Source organism: Plecotus auritus (assembly GCF_963455305.1).
Source record: "Plecotus auritus genome assembly, chromosome: 8".
NCBI classification, from domain to species: Eukaryota; Metazoa; Chordata; class Mammalia; order Chiroptera; family Vespertilionidae; genus Plecotus; species Plecotus auritus.
In genome coordinates this window covers 164017696-164040611 of record NC_137782.1, presented here as the reverse complement: position 1 = coordinate 164040611, position 22916 = coordinate 164017696, and the positions used below count along the sequence as shown (strand labels likewise).

General features: G+C 41.3%; 1 protein-coding gene across 1 annotated transcript in view; it reads left to right on the top strand.

Moving 5' to 3' along the window:
- Window positions 1-3006: 3006 nt before the first annotated feature.
- Window positions 3007-22916, top strand: part of SELENOI (selenoprotein I) — a 41375-nt gene continuing 21465 nt past the window's right edge. Inside the window, exons 1-2 of the mRNA XM_080686954.1 lie at window positions 3007-3181; window positions 22362-22430. Coding sequence (XP_080543080.1) covers window positions 3125-3181; window positions 22362-22430 — 126 coding nt within the window. The 5' untranslated portion in view covers window positions 3007-3124. The remainder of the gene's footprint in view (window positions 3182-22361; window positions 22431-22916) is intronic.

The window sequence follows — 22916 nt, the reverse complement described above, 5'->3', positions numbered from 1 at the left end:
TGGCTCTCTCTGGGAACATCTCTGCCAGACTCCATGGTCTGTCCTACAGGGTCTCCTGTAGTTCCTGTCATTCTCTTCCAGCTCCTCCCGTCTTTTTGGTCACCTTTTGTGAGCAATTCCTCCTCAGAACTGGGGCAGTGGCAGCACTGGTGTGCTGTCAGGGACCCCAGCCACAAAGGTACCTTTTTTCATAAGATAATTATCTCTTCTAATGTACATTTAGGCCTTAATTTCTAAAAGAAAAGTTTTTACTTCTAGCACATATAAAATTTAAAGCACTTATACAAGAGATGGGGGTCTTAAAAATTGCCTGTTTTTTAGCTGATTAGGTTCAGTGTATCCACTATCGAGCGTTGGCCTGTGGACCAAAGGGTCCTGGGTTTGATTCTGACCAGGGGCACCATACCTTGGTTGCAGGCTCCTCCCTGGCCTGGGCCCTGGTCAGGGCACATGCAGGAGGCAACCAATGTGTTTCTCTCACATCGATATTTCTCTGTCTTTCCCTCTCTCTTCTACTCTCCCTAAAAATCAATGGAAAAATATCCTCGAGTGAGGATTAACAAAAAAATAAATAAAAGTTTAAAAAAAAAACTGCCTGTAAAACGTGCTTTATCCTACTTTATTCTTCTTTGGCTTTTACCTGTATTCTTATTTGCAAGCCTTATTTCTTTGTAGCAATTTGGGCTCTAGAGTCCATCTTAATGCCTTCATTCTTTATTTTGAATTTCACTTTCTGCTGATTACCTGCCTACTGTATTCAAGAGGGGACTGGCTGGTGGCTACCTCCAGGGATTATTTCTCAAATGATCCCTTTAGCCTTTCCTATTCCTATTCTCATGTCAAACCAGAAAGAGAAATCCAATATGAGTAACTTGCTGACGTTTACATCAGGTATTATATCTTTACTTTGTAAGACTCTTATACTTTAGAAGGGAAGACAAGACATGCAGAAATAATAATATATTTGGCATATATTGAGTCCCAAAGAGGTATCTGTTGAATGAATGAATGTAAGGAACACAAGAGATCTCAAGATAACTACCCTTCTTTCAGAAGCTCAGAGAGATCTAGAGGTTCCCTTAGATAGTGGCGTTCAATATTCAAGACCTCCTTTCATGTTGGCTGACCACTCTAAATTGTGGGATTACACGTTTTCCCGTTACCAGGAAGTAGAACATTCCTATGAAAACTTTCATAAGATACAATGGTGTAAAGCCAAAAACCAATCACCATGAATCTATAGGGAAAAATTCTTGAGCATTCCCAGATTCCTGAAATAACCAAATCATACCAAATAACATGTAAAACTGAAATATAATTTTACCAGAGACTAATTGATGTAAACAAGAGTTAAGTTCCTACGACATCTCATCAAGACTAGTATGTAGAAATAAGAAATGTCCAAATCTGTAGAGAACTTTTATGAGTTTATTTGAGCCAAACTGATGACAACTGCCAGGACGCAAAATCTCAATGGATTGAGAAAATGCTCTGGAGAATGGCAGGTTTGCAGCCTATTTTATACATTAGTATCAAAGGAGGAGGTGTACGGATGGTTATATGAAATCCATTTGTGTTAGATTGAGGGAATGGGAGAAAGCGAAGTGGGGAAATCTCTGGGATTGGATAAAAAGTAAAATGGAGAGACACACACTTCTTTTACATGGGTGGGTACAGGATAGTTAATAACTACCATTCACAGCATATGGAGATGGCATTCGGGGAACAAAGTAACAAGGAAGGATTCTGTGATCTCTTGCTCTGGTGCAGTGGGTGTGCTTTGAAAGGTCTGGAAAAGGAGAAGTCTGATATTTCAAAGGTATATTATCTTAGATGCAAAAAAGATTGTAGACCGGCTCACTTAAGGTTGACCTTTGTCAAGGAAGCTACAGGCCTAGGATGGGACTACCTGCCATGACCTGCTTTTAGCCGCAGACCATCTATGTGGTTCCTTCCCATCTGAGTTTGTAAGGCCCGCCACACAGACCTCCCCTGAGCTTGTTAAGTTTAGTATGGGGCCCCCTTTTTTGTCCAGTTGTAATTAAGTACAATGAATGAAAACGGTATTATTTGAGGACCTGCTGGACTAATGTAGGACTTTCCTAAAAACAAAATGTACTAATTTGAACTTTTGAAAAGTGGGGCATACCTGTAATAATCCTGGGTTAGGTCATCTGAATTTTGATTGTATTACTATTCTTCAATGTTATTAGATTGGTGCACTAGCCATCGATCTAGTTTTCTTTCTCTAATTAACTGGCTCCAGCGATGCAAACACACTTCTTTCAAGCGTACTTGAGGAGCCCTAGAGACTCAGCAGTGCTTTCTTTCTGGTTGGGAGCCATTACCTTTCTGGATTTGGAGCCCTTTGGTAGAGCAGAGTGGTGAGGCGGTCCAAGGTTCAGAACGCTGACCTGCGGGCTTTGTCTCCAGTGCTTTCACGCCCCTTTACCGACTGCAAGCAGCCTGTCATCAGCTTCTCTACGTCAAGTCACCCCTTCCCCTCCCGCCCCGCCCCATGCCAGGAGCTGGAAGCGCCCAGGAACCATCCTTTTTCTGGTTTTACTTCTGCTCTTTTACGACTTGAGGGAACAAAACCCTTTTCCCTGAGATACTGTTAAACTAGCTCGCATGCAACCATTCTATCCGCAAGATTAAAAGGTAGCCCAAATCTTCACGCAGGCTGGGTACCACAATCGCTGCCCTGAACCACGGGCGAGGGGCAAAGCCCCTTGGGAAGTGACCTTTCACCTCCCCCTCTCTCCTCAGCTCAGCTCACCAATTTTGACGCTAGCGAATGAAGTGATGAGGAGATCTGGTAGGCGGGACTTAGTGTTACGCTCTTCACGCTGATTGGACCTCCACGGTGTGAGGGGCGGACCTCATGAGCCGGCTAGCAACCTTCCCTCGGTGGGAGGGGAGAAGTGAGGACTGCGCTTGCGTGCCGGGAGGTGGCAGAGTGGCCGAGGCGGATACGCATGCGTGCTGGGCGGAGCTCGGCTCTTTTTACCAATATTATCAGCCCAGCTCGTCCCATCCCTGCCTAGCTGGGGCTGGTGCTTTCGCACTGCGTTGTGGAGAGTCGCTGCCGCTGCGCGAGTGGCCGCTCAGTGTTCGGGTCGCCATGGCTGGTTACGAATACGTGAGCTCGGAGCAACTGGCTGGCTTTGATAAGTACAAGGTATCGCGGGCCCCGCGGGCACCCCTGTTCCTCCTCGTCCCGGCCTCTCCCAGGCGGCGGAGGATCGGCACGGTCCGTGTCACCTTGTGCCGCGTGGCCCAGGGCGGGCTGGCGGGCGTTTCTCCGGGGGTCCCGTGGAGTCCTGGGGCTTTGGGGTCGGCGTGCGTGGGACCACCCTAGGCTCGCCGCCCCGACTCGGCACCCTCCCGGATCGCCCATGCCATCGGAGACCGCTCGACGAGAGGAGAACCAGAGAATTCCCTTCGCTTCTTTACTTCATCATTATTATTTTTTAGCCCCCCTGGGAAGTGATGCCGTCTGTGGGGATCTTAATTGTCTTCATTTTAATGACGTTTCTACCCGCCTTTTCTTGGATACAACTTCAGAGATGGAGATGATCCTTTGGCAGATAGGCCCGGGGAGGGAGTGACTGCTGAGGCCGTACTGCAGAGGCTGGTGGCGCCTGGGCTGCGGACGGAGTAAATGCACACAGGAAGGAACTGTGTGGAAAGAGCGCGGGCTCTGGAGTACATGTAAACCTGAAACCAAACCTGATACCCAAATCCACGGCAATTTATTTATTTGGCTTTGGGCCAAATAATGTGTCTACCGTGCAAAATGATTATAAGAATTTGAAAAGCTCCTGGCACCGAATGGGCCTTGTAAATGCTTAAATTCCCCTCCACATCTGGTTCATGGTCATTGCTCCTTTACCAGTGAATAACTCCTCTATCTGTCTCGTTGTCCAGGCGTGAAATCTGGCAGTAACCTTTCATCCTGATTCCTCTACCCCACCCACCAGCCAGTGAATCACCAGATGTTCTTTCATTTTTTAGCCTAAACTGGAAGACTAGTTCCATTACCACACTCCCCACAAACACCTTAAGTAATGTGTTTTTTATTTATTTAGTAGTAATGCTTTTATTTTAGAATAATTTTTGAATATTTTACTATAGATTTGTCAGAAAAATTGTGAAGGTAGTACAGAGTTCCTGTATATTCTACACCCAGTTTTCCTTATTACTAACATTTTACATTGGTATGGTACATTTGTCACAATTAATAAACCAATATTTATACATTATTAACTGAAGCCCACACTTTATTCAGATTTCCTTAGGTTTTTAACCTAATGCCCCCTTTTTTTGGTTCCAGGATCTCATCCAGGACACCACATTACATTTAAGCATCATGTCTCCTCAGTCTCCTCCTGGCTATACACGATTTCTCAGACTTTTGTTTTTCATAACCTTGATAGTTTTGAGAAGCTCTGGTCAGGTGTTTTGTAGAATGTCCCTCAGTTGGGACTTGCCTGATGTTTTTCTCATGATTAGATGAGGGTTATGAGTTTTTGGGAGGATGGCTCATTGTATCGTATGAAGAGGATATGCTGTTGGCCCTGGCTGGATAGTTCATTTAGAGTGTTGTCCAGATATGTCAAGGTTGTGGGTTCAATCCCTGGTCAGGGCACAAATTATAAGAATCAACTAGTGAATGCATAAATAAGTAGAACAACAAGTCGATGTTTCTCTCTCTCTCTCTCTCTCTCTCTCTTTCTCTCTCTCTCTCTCTCCCCCTCCCCCCCCTTCCCTCTCTCCCCCTCCCCTCTCCCTCCTTCTTTTCCTCTCCCCTTTCCTCCCTCCCCCCCCTCCTTCCTTCCTTCCCTTTCTCTAAAATAAATAAATTTAAAAAGTACATGCTATCGCCCTGACCGGTTTGGCTCAGTGGATAGAGCGTCGGCCTGCGGATTGAAGGGTCCCAGGTTCGATTCTGGTCAAGGGCATGTACCTTGGTTGCAGGCACCTCCCCAGTAGGAGGTGTGCAGGAGGCAGCTGATCGATGTTTCTCTCCCATCGATGTTTCTAACTCTCTATCCCTCTCCCTTCCTCTCTGTAAAAAATCAATAAAATATATTAAAAGAAAAAGTACTTGCTATCCACATGACTTATCCCCGTTGATACTGACGTTGATCACCTGGCTTAGGTAGTGTTTGTTAGGTTTCTCCTCCTAAAGTTACTGTCTGTCTTTGGAAGGGAGTTACTGTGCACAGCCCACACTCTCCAGGAATGGAGAGTTATGTTCTACCCTTTGAGGGCAGAGAAAAATTTATTGGGAATTGTGCATGGAGGATTTGTCTTCCCTATGCATATTTATTTATTCAATCATTTATTTATATTAGTGTGAGTTCATGGGTATATAATTTATACTTTGGGTTATAATCCAATACTACTTTATTTTGCTGCCCATTTATATTCACTTTTATCCTCCCAATCCTTTTTCTATGTTTCATAGTGATCTTTAAAAAAAAGGCATCTAGTCACAGCATTTCTTTGCTTAAAACCCTCCACTGTCTTTCCATTGCTCTTGGAATGAAGTCCAAAAATCCATAACATGATCTCCATGGTTCTGAATAGTTTATGTCCAGCTTTACATCATGCCACTCATTGCCCCTCCCAGCCTTAGTAAGGCCGCCCCCCCCTACACACACCTTTTTTCCAGATCTTTAATGTTGTTATGTCTGCCAGGAATGTAGCTTCCTTCCCTATTTATGTTCATCTTCATATCTTAAATGTTAATTCTTCAGAGAAGCATTCCCTAATTATTGCTTTCCTCTTAACTGTGCTCAGTACCTTCTGCTTCTTTATGGCATTAGCTCTTTAGTATCTCCCCATTAGACTGTAATGCCCAAGTAGTTAGACTTGTCTTATGGACCACTGTGACCTGGGCACTGTGCCACTCTGCTTACTAGGCACCCAATAAACATTTGTGGAATGAATGAGTAACTGAAAAAGTCATAGTGGATTGTGTCTAACTGGAATTGGGAAAACTGTAAGGGATCTCAGAAGGTCATATGGTATATTCCTTGGCCTTCAAGCAATATAGTGCCATACCATTTTGAACTGCGATGCGCTGACTTGTCTTAAAATTTTAAGTAAAAAGAAGTTCCAGAGCCTTGGCAACCCAGGCTAGGGCTTTCCAGTTTTCATTAATGGGTGTTATTAACCCAGATAACCTCCTGTTTCCTTTAAGCTGTACTCCCTTTCTGTTATCTGTTTTTCATTGTAAATATTGGCATATGAAACTTTTTCTTCTTTACTAGGATCTGTCTTTCTCGGTCAGTGCCCATAGAAGAGCTGTCTCATTTGCAGCAATGTCTGTAACAGGGACTCTGTCTTTTGTTATAAGCAGCCTTCCCTAGATTGATATTTCCCACTAAATAGGGTCCTCATGTACAGAAAATTTTAGTGTGCTCCTCTGTTCCTATTTCCCCCTTCCCTTATCTCACTCACTTCCTGAGCCTGACAGCAGATTTCCTGTCATCCTGGAAAACAAAGGTCAATTAAGCAAGCATCCAATGTTTACTAAAATGTAGTTTGCTAGTGTTATTTTATTTATAATGAGGCTTCTTTTATGAAAAGGGGGAGGACATAAATTTATTTCTTCTAGTGGAAAGTTCTTTACTCAGTACTGTGTTCATTTTATTTTATCTTTAAGTATATTTTTATTGATTTCAGAGAGGAAGGGAGAGAAAGAGAGATAGAAACATCATTGATGAGAGAGAATTATTGATCGGCTGCCTCCTGCAGGTCCCCCACTGGGGATTGAGCTGGCATCCGGGGCATATGCCCTTGACCAGAATCGAACCTGGGACCCTTCAGTCCACAGGCCGATGCTCTATCCACTGAGCAAAACCGGCTAGGGCAGTACTGTGTTCATTTTAAAAAGTATGAATCCATGGGTGTCCAAAGGAGAAATCTGTGTGGTCATTACTGGAATGTGAATCACACCTAGAGACCTTTAATCCTGAAGATCACACATTCCCATTGTGTAGTCTTTGATAGTCATTTATGAGTGCTTGCTGAATGAAAACAGCTTTACCCATAAATGGGTCAAGACTTAAAATACTCAAAAGAGATTTTATTCCCTGATGTGACCCTGTATATTAGAGCAAAGAGATGTAGAGAAAAATTGATACTATAAAAGCAGCTGGTGGAAAAATTACTTTTAAACTAGTTTAATGTATCTTCCCTGGAGGTACATCTGAGAGCTACAGCTGGAAACCTGGCAGTTACTCAGAATAACTGCTGAAGGGTGTGCACACGCTGAGTGGTCATTGGGTTTCTGGAATTAGGGACTGTAAGAATTCATTTTCAGTACAGAAGAAAGCATGGATGGGTTCTGTGTTAGATACTCTCTTAACACTGTGTTTTCTGTTGTGTTACCATAGATTTATTAAGCAGTTCAATAATTAGTGTCTGCCTTCTCTTTTAGGATATGTGCTCTGGGAGGGCAGGGCCTATAGCTGTCTCCTTCAACATGACCAAGGTCTAGCACATGAACAGAATGGGCTGTCAACATATTTATTGAAGGAATGGAAGTGTGAAAGAATAGAAGCCATTGCGGAAGGTGGTAAAAGGGAGCTGTGCATCTCCTGGATATCGGAAGGACACTTGTATTTTGAATGTGTAAATGTCAGGGTGTTCCTGGGGAGACGAGGAGACCTCAGTTCTTGTCTTCTTGAAGGAAAGATTTCAGTCAGAAGACAAAGTGCAGCAAAGCAAGCCAGGATTTATTGGCTGCAGCAAAAAATATACTTACGGCAGTGAAACAAGGAAGGGCATAATGAGTAGGGAACCTTTTTTTCTGCCAGGGGCCATTTGGATATTTATAACATCATTCATTGGCCATAAACATTATCAACCTAAAAATTAGCCTGCTATATTTGGTCAACATTTAATTAACTCACCCCCAATGCCTTGGCAGGGCCAGACCAAATGATTTCTAGAGCCTTATGTGGCCCCAGGGCCCAGGGATCTGATGTTCCCCAACCTGGAGAAAAGTAACAGAGAGCCCGCTCCCAGGGTCCTTCATCTTGAGCTTATTTATCTCTCTCGCAGGTGGAAATCTTAGGGGAGGTGTCAGGGGAGGGTCTCGATAGAATATTCATCAGCTTTCTAAGTGTGTGCTTTCAGGGTCATGGTCTCCACTGACTGGTCATCACAGGCCAGGGGGTCATTAGTTAATACACCTGGTTCTGAGGCAGCCATTATGCAACTTGTCTGGTTTTGTTGCCTTTCTGGGCCTGGAGCTGAAATACAACTGAAGCCTAGTATATTCTCCTTCTTTATGAAGGAGAAGTCAGGGGGTCCAAACCGCATGACCAGTGAGTGATACACTAGGGCAGTGGTCGGCAAACTGCGGCTCACGAGCCACTTGCGGCTCTTTGGCCTCTTCAGTGTGGCTCTTCCACAAAATACCACGTGCGGGCGCGCACGTACAGTGCGATTGAAACTTCGTGGCCCATGCGCAGAAGTCGGTTTTCGGCTCTCAAAGGAAATTTCAATCGTTGTACTGTTGTTGATATTTGGCTCTGCTGACTAATGAGTTTGCCGACCAGTGCACTAGGGGAAGAAAGGTTACCCTGGAGCGGGAGGTTCTTGTTATCCCAGTTTGCCCCTTGCTAGGCATCCAGGGCTTTCTGCCCTGGTGAGTTTCTGTACCTTGCCAATCGTCCTTGCTCTGCTCTTGTCTAACTGCCTATAACGGGTTTAACCATCATTGTCCTCTGTTACTTACAAATGTTCTGTCAGACAGTTATGTTGAGGGGTTTTACCCTCATGATGCTTATCATTCTTCTCTTCTCCCTATTCTTTACACAGGTATTGTAGTTGAAGGATTTTCCCATTTATCTAAGGGAGAAACTTCTATTGCGATTGACCTAGGGAAGACATAGTTTTAATTGATAGTGTAGCAGCTAGTTTCAAATTGTATCATTTGTTTTCCTTCAAATTGTATCATTTTGCTTCAGAGGAAGTGCTGTTCTGTGAAATACCTTGTTTAGTCTGAGGAATATAATGTGATGAGTTGGTTCTGCTATTATTGTAGTTAATTAATTTGGCTGTCAATAATAAAACCTGATTATAGGAATCGTGACTATTGTGAATTAATTATTATTACAATTAAGGTTGTAAAGAGAGACTGCATCTCAATGGTAATGCTAAAGAACTAGAATCTGGTCTTCATTCTTACTGGTTCATACAATTTAATATTTTTTTTTATTCAATAAGCATTTATTGAGGGCTCAGTCTGTCAGGCAGTGCATTTGGGGCGGCGAAAGTTAAGCTAGGTGAAAATTCTGCCTTTAAGGGACCTAGTTTGGTGGCATATAGACAAGTAAATAGCTATAAATAATAAATTAAGTTAGGTAAGTTCAGGCTGCTATGGGAGAGGAGAAGGAAGCAGGTCCTGGGAGTGAGGGATGGAGCTGAGGAAGGCTTCAGAGAAGGGAAGGAGAAGAACACTGAGTTCAGCCTAGAAAGATGAAGGCTGAGTAGGCCCAGTAATGCCAGGTAAAGGGGGGGAGAAAAGGCTTCGCAGTACAAGGCAGCAGTGGAGTTCAAAGGGCTAGAGGCCTGGGAGAGTATTTTCTGGGAACCACTAGAGAGGTTAGATGTTTAGGCATAATGGTGAAGTGGCAGGAGATGAGACTGGAGAGGGAGGCGGACACAGTCAGAGGAGGAGGATTTGATGTCAAGGTCTTCTGGATTTTATCCTGTAGATCAGTGTTTCTATGGTCCAAGGACTATTGGCGTCAGAAACCCATGGGGTAAAAAAATTTTTTTTTTAAAAAAATATGTTTTTACAGATTTTAGAGAGGAAAGGAGTGTAAGAGAGAGAAATATCGATCAGCTGCCCCCTGCAGGCTCTCTACTGGGCATTGAGCCCGCAACCAAGGTACATGCCCTTGACCGGAATCGAACCTGGGACCCTTCAGTCTGCAGGCCGACTATCCATTTAGCCAAACCGGTTAGGGCGGAAAATGTCTTTAATAGCAGATTCCTAGGTCCACTTTGGAAAATTCAGATGAGATAGATTGCCATTATCTGCATTTTAAACAAATACCTCAAGTGATTCTTGGGTATATTGTAGTGCTGTAGGTTTTAGGGAGCCACTAAGAATTTTGAACAGGATCAGATTTTAATATTAAGAAGCTCACCTTGGCAGCTTATAAAAAAATGAATGTATGGAGGTGGAGTGGAGGTAAGGGTGACCTGGAGACAGACCTCTTAGGATCCTCCTGAATAAAAGTAGGTAAGAAACTCTGAGCAATGGGGATCAAAAAGGAGTTTTGGGGATTCTAAAGATGGAGGTCACAGCTGGTTTACCTCCCCCCTGCATTTGCCCCAGCTTGACCCACATCTCCAATTCTCTTGATAAGCCAGACTGTTGGACAACATTGGCCTTGAACTTCTTGTCAAGGATTCCCTGAAGCTGATGAGTTGCTTGCCCTCTTTAAAAAAAGGGTATTTGTTCTCCAGTTTGCGTTTCCCGGCCAGTCTGTATGCTCATGCAGGTCTTTTGTTCAGTTTACCTGCCTGAAACCTACGGGCATTTGAGTTGGTGATCCTTGATTTAAGATTTTAAGCTGCCAGAATGTGGTAACTGACCAGCTGGAGGTGATGGTGTGGGGGACAGAGGCTGAATAATGGGGAGGAGTCTGGGATGACTCAGGTTCTGGCGGGATGACTTGGATAGAGGTGGCAGTCGCTGAGGTGAAGATTTTATAAAGCATTAACTCTGAAAAGGTGCTCTTGGTAACAATAGCACCTAACATAGTTGAGTCAAAAATTTAATTCTCTTGATAGCCCAATGTAGAGGTATTACTAATATCTCATGAGTAATCAGAATCGTGAGAGTTTGATCCTTACAGAAGCAACAATTTAAATGATAAATGATGCTGAATCTGGCACGATAACTAATCTTTTGCATGAGGCACTTCTCTTAGGGCCACTTGAAGGTGTAGTTTGTGGACTTGGAATTAAGACAAAAAAAACCCCCTTCATGTTCTAAAGGAACACCATTTGTGGATAAATTGCTTTCCTTTACAGGAATATTTCTGTAATGATTTAAAAGATTAGAGCACTTTCTTCCTGCTCTTAGCCACAGTAGAAAAATGAGAAATTCTTGATCCTTTGATTTTTCACTTACTATGATTGCAGGCTGACTACAGTATCATAGGTTCTTTATGGCATATGATGTATGGCATATACCTAGATATGCTATCGTTAATTCTTTAGTTGTGCCTTGGTTGATTTGAATAGATTGAGGAAGTGGCCTCTCCCATGTGTAAGTACATTAGTAAGAGCCTTTTTGTGGTCCTAGATACAGATTTACAAATGTCTCCTGTAATTATTTTTGCAGTTGGTAGAGACAGAAGAGTCTTTCAGAAGGAGTGAAAGAAGGATGGATGGGACACTTCTGCAGAGAGAGAGGGAGAGAGATTAAATGGTGGGAGAAGGTTACTACATTTTTAGGTGCTGTTTGGAGGAAACATTTGGTTCTTTTACTACTTTCTGAAAAATCAGTTCACTGACAATGGCTTGTTTTTCTAACTGCTATAGTACTTAAATGTTATAAGAGCTTCTTTGCTGAAAAAGAATGTGGAGGTTGGGAAAGATGTTCCAGTTAGACTGATGGGAACTAAGGCACAGAGACCAGGAAGACCACAGTAAGTTAGAGGCACAGGAAGTGGTAGGTATGTGAGGGACAGGCCGAGCCGAGTGAAGGAAAGCCGAGTGAAGGAAGGCTCAGTGAAGGAAAGTTGCAATGGCAAGAGCAATATGATCATAAATACTGAATAATAATAATAGTGACAGCAAACATTTATATAGCATTTACTATATGCTTTACATCTATTATCTCATTTAGTACCCACAAGTGCCTTGTGTGGTGGAATTACTTTCCCCATTTTACTGAGACACAGAGAGTTTACGTAACTTGCTCCAAGTTCCCAGTTGAAATTTGAACCGAGACATTCTGGATCCTGAGTCCATGGTCTTCATGCTATGCTGCCGCTTAAATCTAAGAATGAAATGTAAATTATGCCTTGTAGTTACTGGGTATTTTGTATACAATACATAAACATTAGGTAAAGAACTTTATTGAATTTGTGTCTAATGTTTGCAGATGGGGAGACATACAGTGACAGAACTGAATTTGATTTCTCTTCCCCCAGTTTTAAATTAGTAGGGGCAAGCGGGCTTGCCTGTCTTACATTTAGTCGAGTGTTGAGAACATCTCATTTGCTATCAGCTGGGATTGAGATAAAAGGCTTTTGATGAAATAATTAGCTTTGGGACTAAAGTTAGAAAGAACCCAGGTACTAGTAGCTCTGTGATCTTGAGCAGGTAATAGTCTCTGTAAACCAGGTTTCCTTATCTGTGAAAGGGGTAGTATCTACCTCAGGGTCGTTATCAAAATGGAATGAGTTAATATTTATAAATTGCCTGGCACATAGTGCTCAACACAGCGTTAAGTACATAAAAAATAACACTTGACACTTGTGCTTCCCTGCTTGCGGACATAGCATATAACATAGACACACTCCCACACCCCAGGAAGTAACACCAAGAGAAAGTATATTTTAGGAATGGAACTTAAGGTTGGCAACTTAATGGACAGATGGGAAGAGTAACTGAGGAGTCTCTGTCCAGTTTGGGTCCCATAGATATCTTTGACTTCAGATTTCTTCCTCTGTTTATCCGTGTATAATAGTTCAACAGGCAGAATAAGTAAATTTTCTCAACTACCACTCTCCTATTTAACAATCTGCAGTACCATCCACATGTTGAAGTCTAATATCCAAATTCCTCAGTAAGGATTTCAAGTTCCTTCACTGAACTCGTCCTCCTTTTGTTGTATCTTCTCATCTCTTGTTAGAGATTATAAAGTGAGTCTAGCAAGCAAACCTGCTTGTCTTCATGACTTGTTTGTTCTTGTCTCATTGTTTTAGCTCTTCTCCAGTCTTATCTCACCACCATCTTCTCCCCAAAGTCTTAGCAGATATAAGTGACCATAATCAGTGACATGCGATCTCATTGCCCACTGATTCATGTTTCCTGTCGGTGTAGTTATTAAAGTCTCGTGTTAGGAAGTAATTTAAGAAACTTGTTATTTCTGTCCCCTTTTTTAATTTTAAGTTTAGAGTTTTTACATTATAGTAGAGTGTTCCTAGCACAATGCCTTGCATTTAGTAAGCATTAGTGAGTAATAGCTGAATTTTTTTTTTTAAATATATATTTTATTGATTTTTTACAGAGAGGAAGGGAGAGGGATAGAGAGCTAGAAACATCGATGAGAGAGAAACATCGATCAGCTGCCTCCTGCACACCCCCCACTTGGGATGTGCCCGCAACCAAGGTACATGCCCCTGACCGGAATCAAACCCGGGACCCTTCAGTCCGCAGGCCAACGCTCTACCCATTGAGCCAAACCAGTCAGGGCAGTAATAGCTGAATTTTATTCCACTTCTCTCACTTGGCAATGCAGTATTTAAAGTCATCAAAAGGAGGTATAAGCTGATACTGTGGCTTCTCCTTCTGCTGAGGAGTGGCGGGAGTGTCTTTAGTGTTTGTTGTCACCAGTGGTCCTTAAGCTTGAGAGTGCATAAGGATCACCTGGCTGGTTTGTTGAAAGACAGATTGCTGGGCTCCACCCCCAGAGTATCCTATTCTGTACATCTGGTGTAGGGCCCAAGAATTTGAATTCAGTTTGGCAACTACATTTTGAGAACCATCTCATCAAAGAAGTATTCAGTTGTATTGCAGTCAGAAGACCAGTTAATAAAACCAAGAAATGAATGTAGAGGAATAAGAAAGTATTTGATGTTCCTAAGTTTTCAAGCGTTACGTAGTCTTAATTTTTGTGGCTGGGAACCCCATGATATCTTTTATTAGGAAAGAGAATGCAGTAAGTGCTTTCCGAGTTGTGTATTAGCTTTCTGTAGCTGGGTAACCAATTACCACAGACCTGGTGGCATAAAACAACATGCTGTTATTATCTCTCAGTTCCTGTGGGTCAGGAGTTTGGCCATTGGTTAGGTGGCTCCTCTGCAGTTAAGGTGTCAGCAGGCCTGTGTTCTCATCTAGATCTTGTGGTTCCTCCTCCAGGTTCGTGTGGTTGTTGGCAGAATTCAGTTCTTTCCAATTGTAGAGCTGAGGCTCTTGGCTCCTAGAGGCTGCCTGCTTTTCCTTCCCACATTACCCTCACCATAGGCAGTTTACATCATTGCTGTTTGCTTCTTCAAGGTCAGCTGTAGACTCTTCTCTACACTGCTAAGATGGAGTCTTATATATGAAACTAGAGGCCTGGTGCACGGATTTGTGCACTGGTGGGGTCCCTTGGCCTGGCCTGCGGGGATCAGGCCGAAACCAGCTCTCCAATATCCCCCAAGGGGTCCTGGATTGTGAGAGGGTGGTTCTTGGGTGACGTACCCCGGAATTGGGCTTCCTTCTCTCTGGTTCTGGGTGCATCATCCAAGAACCATAGCTGCCCAGTCACTGCAGCTCAGTAGCTCCTGCATTGAGCATCTGCCCCCGGTGGTCAGTGTGTACATAGCTACTGGCCGGTTGGCTGGTCGCTTAGGTGTTCATATATATAGATGTATCATGAGAGTAATATCTCTTCACCTTGGCCATGTAATGTATCCTAATCAAGGCAGTGACATCCATCATCTTTGCTATATTCTGTCTTTTAGAAGCAAGTCACAGGTTCCGCCCTCAAGGAGAATGAACCATGAAGGGGAGGGGATGATATAAGGGCTTAACTCATTGGGAATTACCTTAACATACATCTGCCACAAATTTGAAAGGCAGAAAAATATATATTGAAGGATATTATGGGAATAATGATTTCAGAATATTGGATCTAGGTAGCCCATGATTGTATTTGAGCCAGAAAAGGGTAATCTGGTTTAAAACAGTGAGCAATTTCACAGGAATGTTCCGAGTTGACTCAGAAAGGACTTACAGTTTAGATCTTCCTGTTTATTAGCTGTGTTATTCTCTGAACTTTATATCTCTTTATCTGTTACTCTCTGAACTTTATATCTCTCCATCTGTAAAATAGAAATAATCTACATTATCTCTCTTAAAATGTCAAATAAGAGAACAGATAAAATTGTCCTTTGGAAACTATGAAACATGATACAAATATAAACATGGTATTATTAATAGGGGATGTGTAAGAGGAACTTCCCCTTGTGAAATGAAAAGTTGCTGTGGTCCAGTTTCTGGGGGAAAATAGATTTGGTGAAGGGAGTAACACTTCTCATCACTGAAGATTAGTTCTGTGCTACTACTATTTAAATAGACATGCACAGTACATGCATTTATTCATTCAAACATTCAGATATGTTTCTGGAGCTCAGGCTTTTGTGTGCCAGAAGCAGAAAGAATCAGGTTGGGAAGCTTTCTCTTCTCTTAACTGTCTCTGTATGTCAGTGCCCAGTGAATCCCACATTATATGTGAAAGGCAGCTCTTAATAATTGTGGAGTGAATAACAATTTTTAATGATTGGGAGCCCTTGTTTTATGTTTTGGGCTTAAGTGACTGGCCTGGAGCGTTGGAATGCCATTGCATGAACTCTGCTCCAGCCAGGAGTGGTAGAGCACGTGTTGGCCACAATAGATTCTGCCCTTGCAAAGACTTAAAACCTACACATGGTTGAGTCATGAGACCTTTCAGAAAGGGACTGACCTCAGTACTCTATTAGTACCTTACCAGACACTGCGCTTCATTGTGCAGGGGCAAAAAAGAGAGCGAGCGCGTTGACATTTGAGATTTCTTTCTCCTGAGTTCTTAAGAGAGGTTGATAATGTGTTTATTTCGTTTTAGAGATGTCTGGAAAATTGGTATGAACTTAGCTGTGAACCATTTGCTTTTTACTCCTAACAACATGGATAATTTTGCACTCAAGAGTTCTGGAAATAATTTTTAAAAATCAGAAATGTCATTTTGAGTTTGCTTACATCTCAAGTGCAGTTTATGAAATACTAGAGACCTGGTGCACGAAATTGGTGCACAGGAAGGGGGTCCCCTCAACTCAGCCTGCACTCTCTCCAATCTGGGACCCCTCAGGACGCCTGGCTCCTAACTGCTCACCTGCCTGCCAGCCTGATCCCCCTAACTGCTCTCCCCTGCTGGCCTGATCCCCCTAACTGCTCTCCCTTGCCTGCCTGATTGCCTCTAACCTCCTCTGCCTTGGCCCTGCCAACATGGCTTTGTTGGGAAGGACGTCCGGAAGGATATCTGGAAGGTCATCCGGAAGATGTTCAGTCTAATTAGCATATTACCCTTTTATTAGTATAGATTATTAGCTTATACTCAAGCTACCTTTTATGGATTTCCACAGTTGACTAAAACATGTTTTACAGGTATAAAGTTTATATTTCAGATGGGTAAAGACAGGCCATGTTTTAAAAACCATTTGAGAGTAAGAGTCCTATTCTCATATTGATTAGAAGATAGTCAAAGCAAGGGAAGTATGCTATTATAGATAGGTGAGCATTACTTGGGACAGTAGTACAAAGGTGAGTCAGTTCATACCAGTTTTCTTATCAGTACACAGAAAGGATTTAAAGTATAGTACTACCTGTATAAAGGAAACATTTTTAGGTTCAAGGGGGTGGTTCCACAGTTTTTCTTTCATTAGAGTCAATTTCCTTCTTAAAGAGGAGACTCACATTTCTAACGCCCTTCACAAAAGTGGCACTTCACAGCATATTTTGGAAGAAATTTAGAAGTCATTGTACTGCTCCTCTTTTAATCCATAGCTGTTTCTCGCCTGATTTGCTATATATAACATTGTCTTAACGGACTTCATTTGTACTTTTGCCCCCTCCCCATCCATTTTATACACGGTAATCATCCTTTAAAGACATAAATAAGGACATGCATTGGGCTTAGATAAAATTCAACTCACTATTGTCCTGCTAGGTGGTGTCTGCCCCCATCTCCAATCTCACTTCAAATCATTCTTCCTTGCTTCTCTCTGCTTGGAAGGTATGTTGGGACTCCCCACTCCCAACACAAACACTGCCACGTAGGGGTGGGTAAAAGTAGGTATCCAGTTGTAAGTACGTGAAACACAGTTTATTCTTGTATTATTTATTAATTACTGTATTATTTTCCATATGAACAACTGTAAATTTACTTTTGTATATTTTAAATTTTCTCTCTCTTTTTCTTTTTAGGAATAAGTTATATAGAAATGCACAGATCTTGAGTGTATACTTTAATGAATTTTTATACATGTATTTACCCATGTAACCACCACCCAGTTCAAGATACAGAATCATTGCTAGTATTTCAGAAGGCCCCCATTTAGTCCCTGTCACCAAACTACTCTTATGATTTCTTTTGTCATAAATTAATTTTGTCTGTTTTGAACTTAATGTAAAGTGAATCTATAACAATGTTCTGTTTAGTGTCTCGCTTCTTTGACTCATTATTATGCCTTATACATTCATTTTTTTTTTTTTTTAAGAATAGCTTATTGATTTTTAGAGAGAAAGGAAGGGAAAAGGAGAGAGAGAAACATCCATGTGAGAGCACAACATCGATCAGCTGTCTCCTGCTCATCCCCTACCCAGGATTGAGCCTGCAACCCTGATATGTGCCCTGACTTGGAATCGAACCAGCAACCTTTCTGGGCACAGGATGACGCCCAACCAACTAAGCCACACTGGCCAGGGCATGTCTCATACATTCTTTACCTGACTGTCTTCTCATCTTCTAGGACTCAGCTTCAGTCTCCTCTCCTTAGAGAAGCTTTCTCTGACTACTCTGGTTAGGCACACTTCCTGCCCCATTATCTTCATGCACAATACCCTCTTTATTTCCTTCATAGTTTTATCACAACTTGTGATTATTACTTGTTTTCTTGCTTACTGTCTATTTCACACTAGACTGTAGACTCGATAAACATAGGAAACATTTTGGTCTTGTTCACCATTCTCTTCCCAGTGACCTAGAGCAGCACCTGGCAAAATTACAGGCATTCAATTAAAAATATTTGTTGAGTTAGTGAATGAATGAAGAATGGACTCTGCTTTATTTCCTTGTACTGAAGTAAAAAATGTTTTGAAACTTACTAATATTTGACAAAATGCTATCGAAGGTAATTTTGGATTTCACCAAGACTTTATGAGTATCTTTTCTTGAAGGCCAGGTAGAGTAATTGCTGTAGATGACTGTATAGAATTGTATACCCAAATAAAAATTATTAAATGTAGTAATAGCAATTTTGAGGGAAATGTTTAGAAGTTCTACCTTGATCATCATATTTACAAAGACTTTAGTGAAAGCATTATCAGCATGACAGATATGCTGAGAGTTTTGGGAGGCATAGCTATTACCTTGAGTAACAGCCTGAATCTGAAGAGATCTGGAGGGATAGAAAGATGAGTTGAGTTTATCAAGATGAAATGTTAAAATAGTAAATGTAGAGTTTACACTGAGGTTCCAGTAGTCAACTTCATATTAGTATAGAGAAAGGTGGCTTAGCAGTCTGCATCAGAAATGCCTGAGGGGTTCAGATGACTGAAAGTTGTATGTGAGTCTGTAGTATGATTTTGTTGCCACAGGAAGTTAATAATAATGTTGAGCATCAAGAGGAATAAGTTATTGAGGAAGAAGAGCATTATAGTCATGTTCTTGTTCTATTCAATGCACCACTTGAAATGCTTCTTTTGCCCTGGATCACACCTTTGTGTTGGTTTAACAACAAATTGGATTGTCTAGAGCAGTGGTCGGCAAACTCATTAGTCAACAGAGCCAAATATCAACAGTACAACAATTGAAATTTCTTTTGAGAGCCAAATTTTTTAAACTGAAACTTCTTCCAATGCCACTTCTTCAAAATAGACTTGCCCAGGCCGTGGTATTTTGTGGAAGAGCCACAACCAAGGGGCCAAAGAGCCCCATGTGGCTCGTGAGCCGCAGTTTGCCGACCACGGGTCTAGAGCACAGGTTTCAAAATAAAACTCTGAGGCTACCTGTTTTGTGAATAAAGTTTTATTTGAATACAGCCATGCTCATTTTCTGTGACTGTTTTCCTGCTTTAGTGGCAGTGTTGAGTGTGTTACAGAGACCATACGGCCTGCAAAGCCTACAATATTTATTTTTTGGCCCTTTACTGAAAATGCTTTTCAACCTCTAGTCCAGGAACTACACCTTCTGATGAAGGAGATTGAAGTCATGACAAAGAGGAGCAGCAAAAGGAACATGGGATGTTAAGCCAGGTAGAGAGATGTAGGTGTGACAGGGAAAGCTGTCTTCACACATCTGAAGGACTGTTGTTTTGGCAAAAAATTAGACCCTTGTCTGCTTAACTTGATAGGGTTCTGAGATTCTGCCTTGGAAAGATTCTCTCAAACTCAAGCTGTGGTCCTCAAGCATTTCTCCAAGGCACTAGCTTAGTCTGGCCCAGCAGATTGTAGAGCCAAAGAAGTCACAGTGGGCCTTCACAGTGGAATATCCTCCTGGTTAGGTATTTCGGTGTAGAGCAAAACATCATTCCAATGAAAACTAAAAATATATTGTGCATGTATTACCAAATAACCTAATCTAGTTAACACTTTTAAAACCTAATAGTTTGCTTGTTTTTTCTGCATGTGGAAGGTTTGAATCATTCTTTCTCCATTGATTCCCAAGAAGGTTTCAAATGTCTTTGTTTATACCAAGTGGTAAGTGGCCTTAAAAAGTACTCGGGTGTGTAAGGCTAAATAAACAGTGTTCTGTAGGGTTACTGCTTGCTGTCTTTTGTAATCTTACCTTAATCTTTCTTGCTATACTTGCTCATCAGCTTATCATTATATGTAAAAAATCCATTTAGGCAAACTGAACTCTTGTATTTAGTTCTTATATTCTTTTCATACTTCTAACTGGTTTCCTGAAGTAGAGATTTAGAGTTAAAATTTCAGAATTTAAAAGAGGAGTTTTTGAAATCAAAATACCATCAGTTAAGAACCTTCTTTTAGATCTAAGTCAAATTATGGGAAGCAGCTGAATGATACTCATTCAGCAAACATTTGAATTAAGAGCATTGTACTGTGGGTGTCGAATTAGCTATTTGTGTGATTAGCTATTCTTCTGATTTGGACTTCTTACAACTTTTGTATTTTGCAGTAGATGGTGGACTTGAAATGTGTGGTTTTCCAGTTTGTCTGTCCTGCCGGCTACATCATGTGTGTCTGGGTGCAGACTTTTGTGAAGTGGAGGAGGCCAGGACTTTCCCACCTTGCCATCAGTAGCCCTTACCATGGGCTACCTTTTTTCTGCCAAGGGCCATTTGGGTATTTATAACATCATTTACTGGCCGTACAAAATTAACTTAAAATTAGCCTGCTATATTTGGTCAAACATTTAATTAACTCACCCCTAATGTCTTGACAGGGCCAGACCAAATGCTATCCCGGGCCTGAGGGCCGGATGTCCCCCACCTCTACCTTAGGGGTTCATATTGGTTCTCTGTCCTCAGGTCTGAAGACTTGAATTCAGGCATGATGTCAGTTGGGAACTCCTTCATTCTGTGGAAGTTCAGATGTAGTGGTATCTACTATGTGGAAAAGCTTTGCTGACTGTAGAGAACCATGCAAGTGAAAGGTGATTTTGGTTAGAACAGGATAATACTCGGTTAGGTAGGCTCCTGCTGAGAGTCTGGACGCAACGGCGTAGCTTCTGACTCTGGCCAGCAGTGGCAGACCATGTTCTCTATCGCCATTTTCCTCCCACTGTTTATCTCAGATCTTTTGTCCACACTGTCCCATGTCAGTCAGCATGGGATGGAGAAGTGGAGGCACTCGACCTGGAGTCTGTTGAGTAAACATTTGACTCCCTTTGCTTGCAGTATTTAAAAATATTTCTGTTTACTTTTTCTATCATACTTTTAAGTCTTGAAACACTGATGGGGAAATATTTCCTGCATATTCATAAAAATTTCAGGAAGAAATTTTGACCTTTAATTATGATTTTAAAAAAAATTAGACACTCAAGTTGAAACCAGACAGTCAGTGGGCCCAGGCTGCCTGTCACTCCTTGAGCCAAGTAAGCAGAGACGGGGTTGAATCATATATGAGCGTTTATTCCAGTACTGCTGGCAGCATGGCAGAGCAGCAGGTCATCTATGAAAATCTGCTCTGCACCCCCCATAAGCCAGCTGCTTATATTGGGGTAGACAAAGGTTACATGGGGAAGTAGGCAAAAGGAATCAGAATAGGTATGCAATATGGGTGTTACTAGCATGGGGAAGTAGGCAATGCCGGCTGGGGTGAGACTCCATTGTTGGGCAACCAGGTGGTTAATCTTTCCATGATAAATGAGAATGGACTGAATTTCAAGGTTGACTCTCAGGTCTCTGGGGTATATAACACCCAGCCAGGTTAGCACGTGCTTTCTTAAATTAGAACAAAACAATCAAGGTTAACAGAGCATGATTAATATGTCTTAAAACTATAGCTAGTCCCCAATATTCTATTTCTGCCCCTAAGAAAACGGTTACTACTTATTTTATATGCATACTAAGCATAAGTACAAAACACAGCAAACGTTTTTCAAACATGTGACTTGTATAGCGTTGTTTAAATGTTGGCTGGATGAATTAGGTAATGTTCCCACTTCTTGAAGGTGGAAATTGTCCCTTACCAATTTTGTATTATCCCTTCTTCCCCACACCTAGTGTAGTGCTCTCTACATGCCAGGTACTCTAATGTGTGTGTCTGATGAATGTCATCAACATCACTTTTAAGGTTTTACATATTTATATACAAATATTTGTTAAAATTTCCTCTTTTTTTTAAACTAAATAGCTCAATAACTTAGTGGGCCAGGTACTACTATAATTTTTTCATGTGCATTATTAGCTTAACTAATCCTGGCAGTCCTTTGAGGATAAAGTTATTATCCCCATATTACAGGTGAAGAAACTATGACAAGTAACTTGCTCAAGGGAACACAGATAGTAAGTACACTAGTAATGGTATCAAGTGGTAAAATCAAGGGATGAAGGAGGTTGAGTGAGAAGGTGTATGAGCATGTTTGAAGGCACAAGTGTGCATATTACCGATCTTGATTCTGTATAATAAGTGAGAACTTATAAGCAGTATAGATTTTTCCTTTGAAACACGATAATATTATAAAGGTTGAATAAAAAATATCTGGCTGTGCTTGACAGTTTTTGCCTCATTTATATTGCTCCTCTAGTTTTATTATTCAGATGATGACATCATGTAAATAGACATATTCTCCAAGTTGCTTTTGTACTTTATTTTCAGTTAAGAAGTTGTTCTGTTTGCAAGCATGTAAAGATTAACTCTGAATATTTTCTTACATTTCTTAACAGTACAGTGCTGTGGATACCAATCCACTCTCTCTGTATGTCATGCATCCATTTTGGAACACTATAGTAAAGGTAAGATGATTAATAGGCATGCATTTGTTTTAGTAAGTTTAAAATTTTAAACTGTTTAGTAAGTTTTATAGATATCTTATTAGAACTGTCAGTTTAACAAGGTATCTATAGAAACTCCTCCTCCTATCTCCTTTCCCTTAGTCACATATCTTTTGATTTATCTCATTGTTGAAATCTCAGTTTATACTCTGAAATTCGTAATTTTGTAAAATTTTCTAAAATAAATGTAATGTTTGTTAAATATAGAATTGTTTAAAACAGAATAGAAAGAAGAAAGAGGTGCTTTCTTCTATCAATTGCAGATTGTGGTTTGCATTTTATTATAAATAACTCCTGCATATGATCTTTTAAAAATATATGTTTTTATTGATTTTAGAGAGGGAGAAAGAGAAACACCAATGTGAGAGAGAAACAGCAATTGATCTTTTAAATTATAGCTTTTATTATAATTTAAATTTGCATGTTGTGCTGTGTGTGGACAGAGAT